Raw genomic sequence first — 12,939 nt, 5'->3', positions numbered from 1 at the left:
TCCGTAGTTTCGTGTGTATTGTGTGCAGTAATATGTACTCCTCTCGGATAACTTCCACTTATTTATTTTTTTTCTTGATTTTCTTCCTTTTTCTCATGAAAAGTGTTTTTTTTTGTGTAAAATAATTTTAAAACATTGGTTTTCATAGAATTTGAGTTAGATTGCGCTATTCCAACGTAAAATGTGAACTCTTTTCGGTTTGTTTAGAAAAAATCAAGAAAACACCATATTTTCAAGCGTTGAAAGGTTAGATATTGAATTTTCAAACTCAACTGTCCCCAAGTTCTCACTTTTATTCCGATATCTGAATGCAACCTCTCCGATTACCTCAGTAAATACTCCTTAATCCTCCTACACCACGCGTTTCTCAATGCCATTTTGGTTTGGCCCCCTTTTTCGTAATTAGTAGTTTTTCCTTTCAACCCACATTTCACCTGAAAATCAGTTGTTTCCAACAAAAAATCGATGCATTTTCCAATTTGCATACACGCCAGTGTTTTTTGTTCAGTTTAAACGCGGACATCGAGAGTGAAGAAATGAATAATCTATTTAAATTGAAGAGACACAGAAGCTGATGGAAAGATTGAAATCGGAAATCGAGGTCGTCTTTCTAGATGACCGCAGGCTGAACTGGACGAACGAATGAACACAAGAAGTGTAGAGATTGTGTGGATGTGAAGAGGAATGAGAGAAAAATGGGAGAATTGGTTGTACATATAGTTATGTGTACGTGGACGACGACGTAGTTGTTGTTCGTTTCTCTTCAGTTTTCATAGTTTTCGCGTCCGAATTTTATCAGTTTTTGTTGCGTTTGGACATTCGGTCTTCCAGAACACTTTTTCGTCTTTTTTCTCTAGATTTTTCATCCGGATTTCCTTTTACAAGCTGCATACGCAAATTCTACATTTTGCAACCGACTAGCTGGTTCATAAATGCCAGCTGGCAAGATTATTCTTCACCCATCTGCCGGGTATGTTCTCTTGTGTATTCAGTTGGAAATTCAATCCAGAGTGCATTTTGATCCTCGATATACAATTATGTTTTATTTATGTCTAAAAGTTAAAAGTTCGAAGAATTAATTATTAAAATAAAAGTAAGAGATTTTTAAATTACTCTGAAGGACTTGAAAAGGCCCGAAAAGACCAAAGAAGACCTAAATAATTAATTTCCTCATTCATTTTCTTTGTTAACAAGTGAGAGTCAACAAAATAATTTTTCTACTAAACACTTTCATTATTGCACAAGATTTTGAATGAAAAGTTGCAGTTTTCGCATTAAAAAATCAGAAGATCAAAAAAAATCAAAAAATCAGAAAAAATCAGAATCAGAAGATTTTTTTGGTAAAATAATATTTGTTTCAAAATTAAAAATCAGTTCAGAAAAAAATCCTTTTAACCCGTAGTTTTTTTTTGCTCAATTTTCGAAAAAAATTGCTCGAAACTGCTCCCGAATTCTTGTTGTTGTCCCTTCTTCATTCAGCCATCGTCTCCAACAAATAACACGCTATTCCGTGTGTCCATTCCTCTTTCTCTCATTCTCCGTGACTGAGGTGACCGGCACCAACTGGGTGCGGCCATTCGTTTGACATACTGCGTCTCTTGGCTTCTGACCACTCTCTCAGTTCACCCTACACCATCGTTTCTCTCTTTTCATTTTCTATTCAATAGCGACTAGCAACGACGTCGTCGTCGCCAAAAGCGTTGTTATATTTATGAATTTCCATATAATTTATAGTTAGTAAACACACTTCTTGATTGGAGGTATTCTATTTTAGTTCACATTTTTTTCTGCTCAGAACACATTAATTTTTTCCCAAAGTGTATTTTTTGTTGTATATAATTAGCATGAGAACATTTTTGTTTTCCGCCATCGAAAATCTAATTATCCAAACATAGATTCCATTCTCTCCAATTTTACTTTTATTTTAAAATTAAATTTAAATTTAAATCGAATGTACTGCCTAATCCACTTCGGGTAATTTATTAGTGTGTTCTGATGCTTAGCTAACCAAAATTAAGTAATACATTCTATTTTTTTTTCAAGAGTTTTACACCTATTTTTACATTAAACTCGTATAATGGTTTTTAAAGTTTTTGAAATTCAAAATCTGCCAATTAAATTAATTTTCTCTAATCGTTTCATTCGTCAACATTAATCTTTTCGTCACACCAACAATCCGAAAAAGTTTTACCCCAAAATCACCTCTTATCTTTCAAATCTTGATGAATTAATTTTCAAAAGTGACCTCCAACCACTCAAATTGTCCACTAATTAATTCTAAATTGATTCTTATCAGTGCATATGAAATCAGTTAGAGCTGTTGAAAATTAATTTTTTGTAGAAGATCTCAGATAATTTTATTTTTTCTACGATTGATTTCTTGGCTCTATTCTCCCGTTTTCTCATCGATTCCCACGTTTTCTTCTATCCAATAACAAAATATTTTTGCAGATTAATAACGGATGTCCATACTAAAGAATTAACAATATAAAATGAAAGAACATCAAAAGCTGGAACATCCAGCTCAGGTGAAAACCAAAAGTTTTGAGGATGCTGCGTTTGAAATGCTTTCGACGGTCAGTCCAATCAAATTGCCACGCGACGAGATTCCATTCGATTCTGTCAGAGAAATAGTTCTTGGAGAGGTGAGATATTCGAATTTTCGAAAAAAAAAATCCCAACGGGTTTTCAAATAAAAATATACCGTATATTCTCTATTAGTAAGGCGCCTCTATTAGTTTTGCGTTCATTTTGGTTCATAAGGTGTTACTGAAATTGATGATATTTGCCATAACTTAATGGGAAACATGAGAAAAAATCTGTTTGAAAATTAGTTCTGCACCCCCTATTAGTTTTGCATCAAATTAGGTGTCCGAAAATTAGTTTTGCACGCCTTACTAATAGAGGATATACGGTATTATATAATCAAATCGTTCTAAAACGGTTGTCGTCTGAAAATTGAAATTTCCATTTTCAGATCATCAAAAGCAAGCAACGAAACTCGAGATCATCAGCAAATGACAGAAGAAGTGAGTTGTTTCAGAAATATTGATTTATAGGTTTTAACCAAAAAATTATCAAAACTTTGAAAAATACACAAAAAATATGTTCACCTCTCCCTTTTATGTATATTCACTAAAACTGACCTTCAAAATCAAAGTACGATTCAATTAATCTTGTCTCCTCTGCCCATTTCTCGCCAGTTTACTCTTCGTTCTCACTTCGCCATCTTTTTTTCATTATTTTTCATATTTCTTAATCAAAAAAACAATTCAAGCTTTAAATTTGATAGTAATTTGATGTTATTATATTCAATTCGACGGAATTTCGAAAAAAAAAGATAATTTTTAATTTTAATTAAATCAAACTTATAAGATATCTGGTGGTTTCATTAGTTTTGCTTAAACATTTTATGATCTTCTTCAATCTTCTTTCCTACAAATCATAACTTTTTTTCATTTTTTAAGAGAAACAACCAAAGGAAAATTTTAAAATTTAAATCTTTACTAGTTATGTCATCAAAAAAAAATTGTCAAATGTGAATTGCTTCTCGTATTTTAAATAAGAAAAATGAATTAAATTAAGGAACGAACAGAGCCATTTTCAAAAAAATTGTTTTATTTTTACTGATTTTGAGATATTTTTTCTCCAACTCAACCGAATTTTGTCTTTGTTTCTTTGTTACTGAATTTCGTTCAGGCACTTACACTTCAAGTATCAGTTATAATTTCTATTCATCCACAAATCAGAAGCTCTAACGTTTTTTGGGTACATTAAGTAAATACAAAAGTAGCATAAGTAATCGGTTTCAAATTACCTTTCTCTATTTCTTACTCTACTCACCGTTCCTCTATTTACTCTCGGTACAGGCCATTCTCTGATGATACTGTACAATTGTTGGTAGAAGGAAAACGGTTTTGTTTGGGTTCTCTTCTGTCTTTTCCATTTTCCTATTGACATTTTCTCTGTTTTCTCTCCCTCTCTCTCTCTCACTTATTTTCTCTTATATCTCTTCATGTTCGCTCGATAGTTCGTCGATCACATTTTCTCTAGACGGTTGCATACAGGTCAGGCGTGTGTTCACACCTCTATACTATTTTCTTGTACGTGAGCTTTATTAGTGAAATGACCGGAGGTGTCGTAAGGTATGTTTTGGAGTTTTTTGCTAGTGAATATTAGAAAAAGTTATACTATTAAATATGAAGTAAAACTCTATGCTTTAAAATTTCACGCAATGATTTTAGAATTCTCGTCGTTTTTTTTTAAAAAGATGTTCGGAACAACAGTCTAAACTAATTAATCTTTGTTTTTATATTATGTTGTAGATAGTTTCTTTTTATGAAAAGTCATCGTTCTATATATTTTGTGATCCAATTAATAACAATGGTTCGATTTTTAAAAATTCTTTCAATTGTTCCGTTTCAAATATTTTCCCAACTGATAAGAAGCCTGCATATTACATTCAAATTCGAACGATTTGAATGTCAAAATTGATAAGAAGCTTCTGAAAGGGTTGACGCAACGATTGTTGATAATAAAACGGTCAGTTGATTTTTGAATTTCTAGTTTTGGTAATAATTTTGAATCAGCACATCGTTGTTATGGAAACTTTACAGCTAGTTTTAGAAAATATGCAAGTATTCTTTATTCACATTCAAGTGAGCATTAATATCTGATTTTTCTTTGACTTGTACATATTGAAAGTAGGAATTTGATTACAAGTAAATTTCAAAATATAAATATTCGATTTTCAAAGAACCAATTGTTACAACGCAACAACAAGTTTGTGATTTTGTGGGTTGGCACGATGCCAATCTATTTTTTCTTTTTCTCTCTGTCTCTAACTTTCATCGTCTCTTTCGTTTTAACGATAACTAGTCGCAAACGTGCTTATCAGCCATAATATCACTCCCTCTTTCTCTCCGCGCCGCAGTCTCCCACTTCAACCTAATTTTTTTGTATTCAGTTGAATAATAGTAGCAATTTCTGAATTGCCGAACATTTTTGTTATTTTTTCAAAAAAATACATTGTAAACACTATGGAAAACTTGTTAGGGCTCTTACCATTGATATGCAAAACATTTTCCATATTTAAAGGTTTCCCGCGCACTCCCGGCACCTACAGTAATGCCTGAAGTTCTCTATTTTTAAACAATGTAATTCCAGACATGGACGATTTGCTCGACGAGGCGCCCAGCTCATCGAGCTCTTCAAGCCACGTTGGAGAGTCATCTTCATCGAATTTGGACAGAGGAACAATGACTGATGAAGGATGTACAGATATTGGAGGAGCACCAAGACCAATTGCTGCCAGGCTTTATGGTAATTTTAATTCATTGAAAATCCCACAAATCCGAAATTTAAAGGAGATTGCACGCGTTCTTCGTCGACTTCAACATCTTCTGCAGCAGGTCCATCTTGCTCATCTGATGTCGCTACCGTTGAGAATAGCAAGAAAAAACCATTAAACTATCGGGAGAAACGACTCGCCGAAATTCGTGCAGCCCGTCTCAAAAAATACAGAGAAAATGCGGAAATCGTCGAATTTAGTAAGCTGGGCCGCACTTTTTTAAACCTAAATGATGTACGTTTTACAGAGTGTGAAGAGAATTGTCTGGCGGAGGTTTTCACCAAATATTACCTGGAACTTTTGGACGATGAAGCAGGCCCCGCAAACTTGTATTATCGAGTCGTGGAATCTCTGGATGTATATTTTCGTGTCAAGACCTGGGAGAGCAATTGTCCAGTGAGTTTTCGTTAAAAAAAAGATTTTTAATCCCCGAAAATAAAGATTTGGAAGCTTGAAAACTTGAATGTATAATCAAAAAAGTATTAAAATCTTTCAAACAGTGACACTAACTCTATATTTCGAAGAAAAAATGTTCGAGTTGTTATAAAACAAATGTAATATTCCCAATTTCCAGAAGCTACTGTGTGAATTTCTCTGTGATCATATTCTTAAAACATGTCAACAACTGAATGAATTACACGAATCCAAAAATATGACAGACGAATGGAGAGCAAGAGAGTGTCAGATTCAGGTAATTTTCAAAAATCAATAAAGATAAATAAGCACACGAAATTAGACTTGAATAAGACTTATAGGTTCAATTTAGTGAGCAGAAAACGTAGAAAAATGTTTAATAAGTGATCACAATTTGTGAACAATTGGCACTGTGCCAAGTCTCTTATCACTTTGAGATAGGTGGCTTGGTTGGATGAAATTGATTGATTGAGATCAATCACAAGATTAGAATCAAAGAGAAATGATATCAAATTGATTGATTTATGAATTGTTCCCAACCATCATTGATTTTCCAAAATGATATTTTGGCACAAATTCTCTACCTGGCACTGTGCCAATTGTTCCTTGATAAAATAATGATAACTCTGGAAATTATTCTGTCTTTATTATTTTATAGCAAAGAAATTTTCAGGTGCTCCTAACGCTTCATGTTTACGTGGTTACTGATGAACGTCGTTGGCTGGATGAAGCGATCAATAAGCTGAGAATGATCTATATTTCAGTTGGAGCAGAGAGATTGAGAACTTTTGTTGAGGAACCTGTTACTGATATGTGAGTTTTTATCTTTTTCATTGGGAAAATTTTCACATATAGAATTGAAGTGCTATAGAAATAAAGCAAAAAGTCACCGAAAATGTCCAAAGTGGATGTTATAAGGCTCCAAATTGCCCAAAATCAACTAATTATTTCATATCATTTGAATTTCGCACAAAAATTTGTTTTTTGTAGTTCTTGGTCGTGTACTCCTCTCGGACAATGAATTAATTAATTTTTAGGCGATTTTTCCTAATGTTTTAAACTAAAAACTTGGAGCACGATTGTATATTTTTTAAATGAAAAACCAGTAAATGATCAAACATTCGGCATTTTAGAATTTTTATCACTTGACTGTTTTAAGCTTTTTTTTTTCAATTTGTAGATTTCTGTAGTGAAAATAAAAATAATTATTCTTTTCACAACATTATTTCAATAAAATCTATTTTTAGTTATCTCGAATTGATTGGCGATGGTCTCGCAACGATTTACGACGAGCTTTGCATAAATCTCCCGGCAGATCTTATCCAATACGATACGGGGCTCTTTAAAATGACTGAAACTGATGACTCTCTTGTTGTTAAACGTCGAAATGGAGCTGCAAATCGATTGGAACAAATGTTAAATGAGACATCGGCTGATTTAGGAGTTGGCGGAGTTGAGAGAGCAAGAAGAACTTCAACAGAGGCCGCTGCTCCACAGAGAAGAAGTTTAAAAAGACGAAATATTGAAGATGTTCCAAAAGGTTCGGATTTTTAAAAATTTAACATCCATTCACCCGAAAATCAAAAAGAAAATTTCTCACCGAATTTGTTCTTGCAGTAGTCGTTTCCAAAATATTGTTTTGAAATTATTGAGCTCACAATAGAAAATTCATTATTTGCTTCACTGTTTTATCACTGTATTATCACTGTTTCCGTAATGTTTATAATATTTGTAAAATCATGCAAAATTTATTTTCATAATATGTAAATGTCTAAATCTCTTCTTTCTACCATAATCTTTTCATCTTTGACGACCCAGAACGCATACTAAGCCAGGCACACATCACTCCTCCTCCTCTTCCTTCATTATTCTACTCGAGAATTGCTCTCTTGTCCTTTGCTCACTAACAATCTGCTCTCTTTCTCTCTTTCTCTCTCATATTCTCTACACTCTCCACAGTGGTATCTCGTGTCGCACTATCGGCCTGTTTGTTGCTCTTGTGCTAGGCTACACATATATGATACCACCTTTTTTTCTTGTAAAAGAAACATTCTGCAGATTTGTGCAGAGCATTTTTTGTTGAAAATTCAATTAAAATTATTTTAAAAATCAGATTTTCATATCGAAAATGTTTTATTTTTCTTGGTAGTTTTTGGAGTCAAGGGAGCCCAACAACTTTTGTTTTTTTTTTGATATTTCAGCTCTTTTTTGAAAAAAAAACAGTTATTTCAAAATTCTGAATAACTGGAATTTTTGGAAAAAATGTCACAAGTATTGAGTTCAAGATTAGTTACATTCTGCATTCATTCCACCAAATTTTTTTTTTCAGAACTGCTCTCCCCGGCACGGACAACACGAACAAGTCGATCTGACTACAAGCATTTTTTTGTCGAGGACACTCCAGATGAGAAATATCAGAAGAAAACGACGAAAGTGGAAGAAATAGAAATGAATGAAGAAGAAGACGGTGAAATTGGTGCTGAGAGTACATCGAAACGAAAGACTGTAACTATAAAAGAAGAAATTGATGAAGAAGTCAAACAGACACCAATGGCAAAGCTGAGAGCATCAGCGAAGCTTAATGGAAAGAGGTACTGTACAAGAGTACGGTTGTCATGACCTGAAAATTTAGTTGTGCAGGATGTTATATCAAAACTTATAGTTTTCAAAATCTGTGAAATCTGATTTTCAGTCAATTTTCAGAGAAAAAGTTCACAAATTTTCAGATGCTCCAAACGTCTATCAGATCTCGTTAAGCTCAGCGAAGAACGTACTCAGGTCACGAAGAAAGCTCGCGAGAACTTGAACAAACTTCTCGAGGTAAGCTCAATTTTTTTAAAAGTTTTCGATCTACACCGTAAATTTTGGCGGGAAAATTGTGATCTACATACATTTGAATATGAAAAAAAAAACAATTTCCAGAAAGCGAACACTCCGATCCGTTCAGTGACTCGTCCAATTCGTAAAAGTGTGCTTTTTGGGTCAGCGGGATCCATGTCATCATCGCCTGCAACTACAAAGTGTGCACGTGGTACATCATCTCGCACTTCACTTTTGAATAAATTCTCCGAAATGGAAGAAAAGAAGAAATCACCATTAGCAGTGGATACATCAGATGGACATATTATTCATACACCATCATCTGCTTCTGAATCAACGACACCTGTTCTCAGAGATCGAGCAACTCGACGTAGAACAACACGATTTAATGATAAAAATTATCAGGTAAAGATACGATTATGTGGGTAAAGTACTTATCCAATCAAATTTTAATTGGTTTTAATCGTCCAGATATATCAAAATTCAAATTTTGAATCAAAATTTATTCGAAGGAAGCAACAAAAAAAAATCAATTTTTGTTCAAACGAGAAATCCAATTATTTTTCCTGATAAGATTCCAATTTTAGAAGTATTTGTTGCTTTTAAAAATTGAGAAATTTCTATTTCTACCAGTCGGACGAATTCCAAATTTCGCTAGTAAAGATGGAAAAATACTTTCTCGATTAGTTACTTTTCGCAACAAATATATTTTTAAGAATTATGGTTTTTTTCGCAACTGATCCAGTTTTTGATACATCTCACGAAGTTTCCAAAAATTCAAATTTTCAGCCGAATGTGTTGAAACAAGAAATGCATGATCCGGAATTCGATGCAATGGAATCATCAATGGCTTCACCGTCAAAACGAACAACTAAAAACTCTTCAACCGCCGCTTCTGCATCAACAACTCCCGTTTCAAAATGGACTGATCGTCAATTAAAACGACAATTGGGTTTGACGCGTGAAGACCTCAATAGGTACGCGTAGAAGAGAGATCGAGATCCTACCACTACACACATCTTTATTATACTGTAGGTTCTTTCAAAAGAAAAGTATTCTCGATCTCTCAATAATTTGCTCACGTATCAGCAACCAAATCACAGTTGGGTTTTTGCTCGCCCAGTTTTTCACGGCCACGTGGCAAAAACCGAGCTGTGTGAAATTGCCGAGAAATGACGAATTTTGAGAAATTATCTAACAGTTCTTGTGTATTTTAACGGAGGATTTAGATCTTTATTTTAATCATTTTATTCAATTATTTGAATATTCTTGTAGATATCGCGAAGCGATGCTGACGACGGGTGAGAGAAATCGAAATAAAAATGTAAAAGTGAGTTTTTCACTTTAAACTTCATTTGTTTAAATCCATTTAATTTCCAGATAAATTGGGAAAGTGCTCAAGTGAATCGAGCTGGACGTGTGAAAGGAGCCGGCGCCAGCGAAGATGGGACACCGATTTTTGGAATTGCGAGGAGAAATGTGCGGACAATGATTTGCCACGTTTTGTTGAATGACACGAATCCAGACACGAGCTTTGATTGGAATAAGGTTAAATTCGACGATTTCTGTGGGGTGAGTCGATTTTCCAGAAAATGCATATTCTAGAAACAACACTTTTCCATTTTTTAGAGAAAAAGTAAGAAAACTTGAGAATTTGAAGGTGCACATTCTAATTCGTTTTTGTGGAATGAGAACCTTTTTTTAATTGAAGATTTTTTTACTCACAATTTAGTTGTTGAATATGTAGAGTTGGATTGAATTCAAAAACCAATCAAATTATCTTTTGTTTCAGAAACCTCGAACCCGGCAATTCCAATCTCTAATCCAAAAACCAGAAGCCTATATGGAATCTCTTAAACAAAAATACATTGAATCAAGAGTTTCATCAGCGAAAAGAATGCGATCAAATGATGGTGCTTCTACATCTTCAAGACCTGCAAAGCGTCGGCGGAGTAATGCTTCATCTCCCAAAAAACAAACGGCTTCATCTTCTGCTTCATCCACAAAAAGCTTGAAATCGCCGGTGAAACTCGAAGCTTTTGATGATTTTGGTTTCGAATCCGAAGCTGATGATTAGCTTTCTTCTTCCTCATGTTCTCGATAAACTTAATTAGAAATTTTTCCAGAATTTAATGTTTAAATAGATTGATTCAGATCACTTTCACGCAAATTTCTGAAAAAAAAACACCGTAAATTTTCTAATTATGTTTATTGGTTTTTCGAGTACTTTCCCTCCTTTCTCCATTTGTCTGCAAAATTTCATCTGTTACCATGTTCTCCTGTTTTTATTCAAATCTTTATAATTGTTTTTTTTTCAAATTTTTCTCTCAATTACCAATGATCTTTCCTTTTTTCTTTAATGCCAATTGCATATTTATATTTTAATTTATTTCTGTTTTAACCGAGATATCTAAATTCTTACCTCCTATTCCACTTTCTTTCAAAAAATTACATTCAAAAAATCGTCTGAATCTCCAAAATTCAATATCTTATCAACGAATAAAATTTTTATCTTTGCTCAAAAACGTTTGCTTCGGAATTTTTCTTTCAAATTTGGTTTTTCTGTGCCGTTTTGAATATCTATTTGCATTTTTATTAATTATTTTTTTAATTGCTCACGAATTTTTTTGCAGATGGCGAAAGCAAAGGCAGCGCCGAAGAAAAGTGTGAAGAAAGTTGAAAAGTCACCGAGTCCCGAAGATTCGGGAATTCGTAGATCAGGAAGACAGAGAATTGAAATGGGAAAATATGAAGAAGGGTGCGTAACCTCTTCATAGTTTTAAAAGAAACGGCGAAATTTGATATGAAATTTAGAAATTTTAGAATTTCAAATTAATCCATTTTTATTTACAAATAAAAAAACGATTTACCTTTCAGATTCGATCGCCATGAGCTCGAAATGGTTCTCCGCGCTTCTCTTAATGAGGCGAATCAGCAAGGAATCAAAGTCCCTTCTACTTCATCCACTGCCTCGGCTTCAGCTCCAGCTCCTGTCAAGAAAGAGATTAAGCCGAAGAACAAGCCGGCACCAGTCCCAGTTGTCGAAAAGAAGAGAACAATCCCATCGAAAAAGGAACGTGATGCCGAGAGAAAGGCTCTTGCAGCAGCTGCCGCAGCTGCAGCAACTCTTACTTCAATGAAGAAAGCTCCGATCAAGAAATCGGTTCCGTCAACCTCTTCAGAAGCCGATTCGACTACTCCAAAGAAGAAGGGATCTGCTGTTAAGGCAAAGAAAGTCACAATCAAGACTCCATCCTCTGAACCAGCAGAACTCACTTCTTCGGCTGCTCCGGTTCCAGTAGCTGTTCCAGAAGTTCCAACTGCTGAGGCAACTACATCTGCAACCACTACACCAACTACCACGAATGCTACAATTGTGAAGAAGGAAGAGACTAAGGCTGAACAGCCAGTTAAGAAGGTTGTCAAGAAGGTAAACATTTATCAGATTTTTCATTTATTTTTGATATAAATAACAGCGAAGCGACATTTATTTGCATATCTGACTTTTCAGTCTGCTGGAAAAAGTTTCGAGAACATAATTTACATAATTTTTTAACCATAAATTTTGCAGAAGGCTATCTCGAAGAAACCACCAACTACCACAAATGTCACCTCCACATCTGATTCATCCGCCGCCGCAGCAGCTGCGAAGAAAAAGAAGAAGCCAGTCGTTCCAAAACTCTCGACAAAACCAACCAAACAATATCTGGAGAACGAGAAGCAAATGCGTTTGATGGCGTGCGCAAAGACTGGCGTACTGTAAATAATGTTGTTAAAATAGTTTAGCACCCAAAAATGTACCTATAAGGAACCAAAATCACTTGAAAAAAGAATTTATTTTATCCCATTTTACTCATTGAAATTGGCGAAAAAAAATGACCAAATTTCTTATTTAAATTTAATTTCCTTCATTCACAAAAATTTATTTTTTAATTTTTGAAATTTCAAATTTCTTCGTGCATTTCTCTCTCCATCATTCACATTTTCGTTTTATTTTCTTCAAAATGTCTTCTCCAAATCCTTCTTCTCATCATGTTTCATTGCTATCTCATGTGCTTTTCTCAATTTCATTTTACAACACTGAAAACAAAATTACTGGAAATTTTTTATTGTGCCTCTTTTTTTCGCAATTTGACCTCCCATTACCCCTCTCAAAAATTGTCAAACATTGAACATAAGAATAATTTGTTTTATAACTGAAAATAAATGTTTTATACAACACCTGCATCGATTTATATTTTCTTGTAAATTTCAGGATTTAGTTCGGTTCTTAGCTGCCAGAAAAGTATCGGTTTTGGGGGATTTGCACGAGAAAAGCAAAAAAAAAATTTTTGTACATTTCTCTGCCCTGTTAA

At 34.1% G+C, this 12,939-nt stretch overlaps 2 protein-coding genes across 2 annotated transcripts; both read left to right on the top strand.

Moving 5' to 3' along the window:
• The first annotated feature begins 2,443 nt into the window (after nucleotides 1–2,443).
• On the top strand, nucleotides 2,444–11,108 carry tres-1 (Treslin STD domain-containing protein). Its single transcript, NM_059352.4, has 15 exons — nucleotides 2,444–2,645; nucleotides 2,978–3,029; nucleotides 5,167–5,322; nucleotides 5,367–5,549; nucleotides 5,598–5,746; nucleotides 5,925–6,041; nucleotides 6,438–6,577; nucleotides 7,012–7,304; nucleotides 8,094–8,355; nucleotides 8,491–8,584; nucleotides 8,687–8,989; nucleotides 9,374–9,561; nucleotides 9,860–9,914; nucleotides 9,965–10,156; nucleotides 10,377–11,108. The coding sequence occupies exons 1-15, from the start codon at nucleotides 2,493–2,495 to the stop codon at nucleotides 10,659–10,661; spliced, it is 2,622 nt and encodes an 873-aa protein (NP_491753.1). The 5' UTR covers nucleotides 2,444–2,492; the 3' UTR covers nucleotides 10,662–11,108.
• Nucleotides 11,109–11,217: 109 nt separating this feature from the next.
• ZK484.3 (Histone H1) lies at nucleotides 11,218–12,814 on the top strand (the record flags this gene model as incomplete). The annotated part of the gene is made up of 3 exons (NM_059350.5): nucleotides 11,218–11,342; nucleotides 11,462–12,014; nucleotides 12,156–12,814. 3 exons carry the CDS (start codon nucleotides 11,218–11,220, stop codon nucleotides 12,345–12,347), a joined length of 870 nt encoding a protein of 289 aa, NP_491751.2. The 3' UTR covers nucleotides 12,348–12,814.
• Nucleotides 12,815–12,939: the final 125 nt, after the last annotated feature.

This window comes from Caenorhabditis elegans, chromosome I (genome assembly GCF_000002985.6).
Source record: "Caenorhabditis elegans chromosome I".
Lineage (NCBI taxonomy): Eukaryota > Metazoa > Nematoda > Chromadorea > Rhabditida > Rhabditidae > Caenorhabditis > Caenorhabditis elegans.
Note: the sequence above shows the minus strand (reverse complement) of the source record. Positions and strands in the feature narration are given on the sequence as shown.

Coding starts and splice junctions, on each gene's coding strand:
- tres-1 (NM_059352.4), top strand. CDS start 2,493: ATGAAAGAACATCAAAAGCTGGAACATCCAGCTCAGGTGAAAACCAAA. Junction 3,030..5,166: donor ATCAGCAAATGACAGAAGAA/GTGAGTTGTTTC, acceptor ATGTAATTCCAG/ACATGGACGATTTGCTCGAC. Junction 7,305..8,093: donor TATTGAAGATGTTCCAAAAG/GTTCGGATTTTT, acceptor TTTTTTTTTCAG/AACTGCTCTCCCCGGCACGG.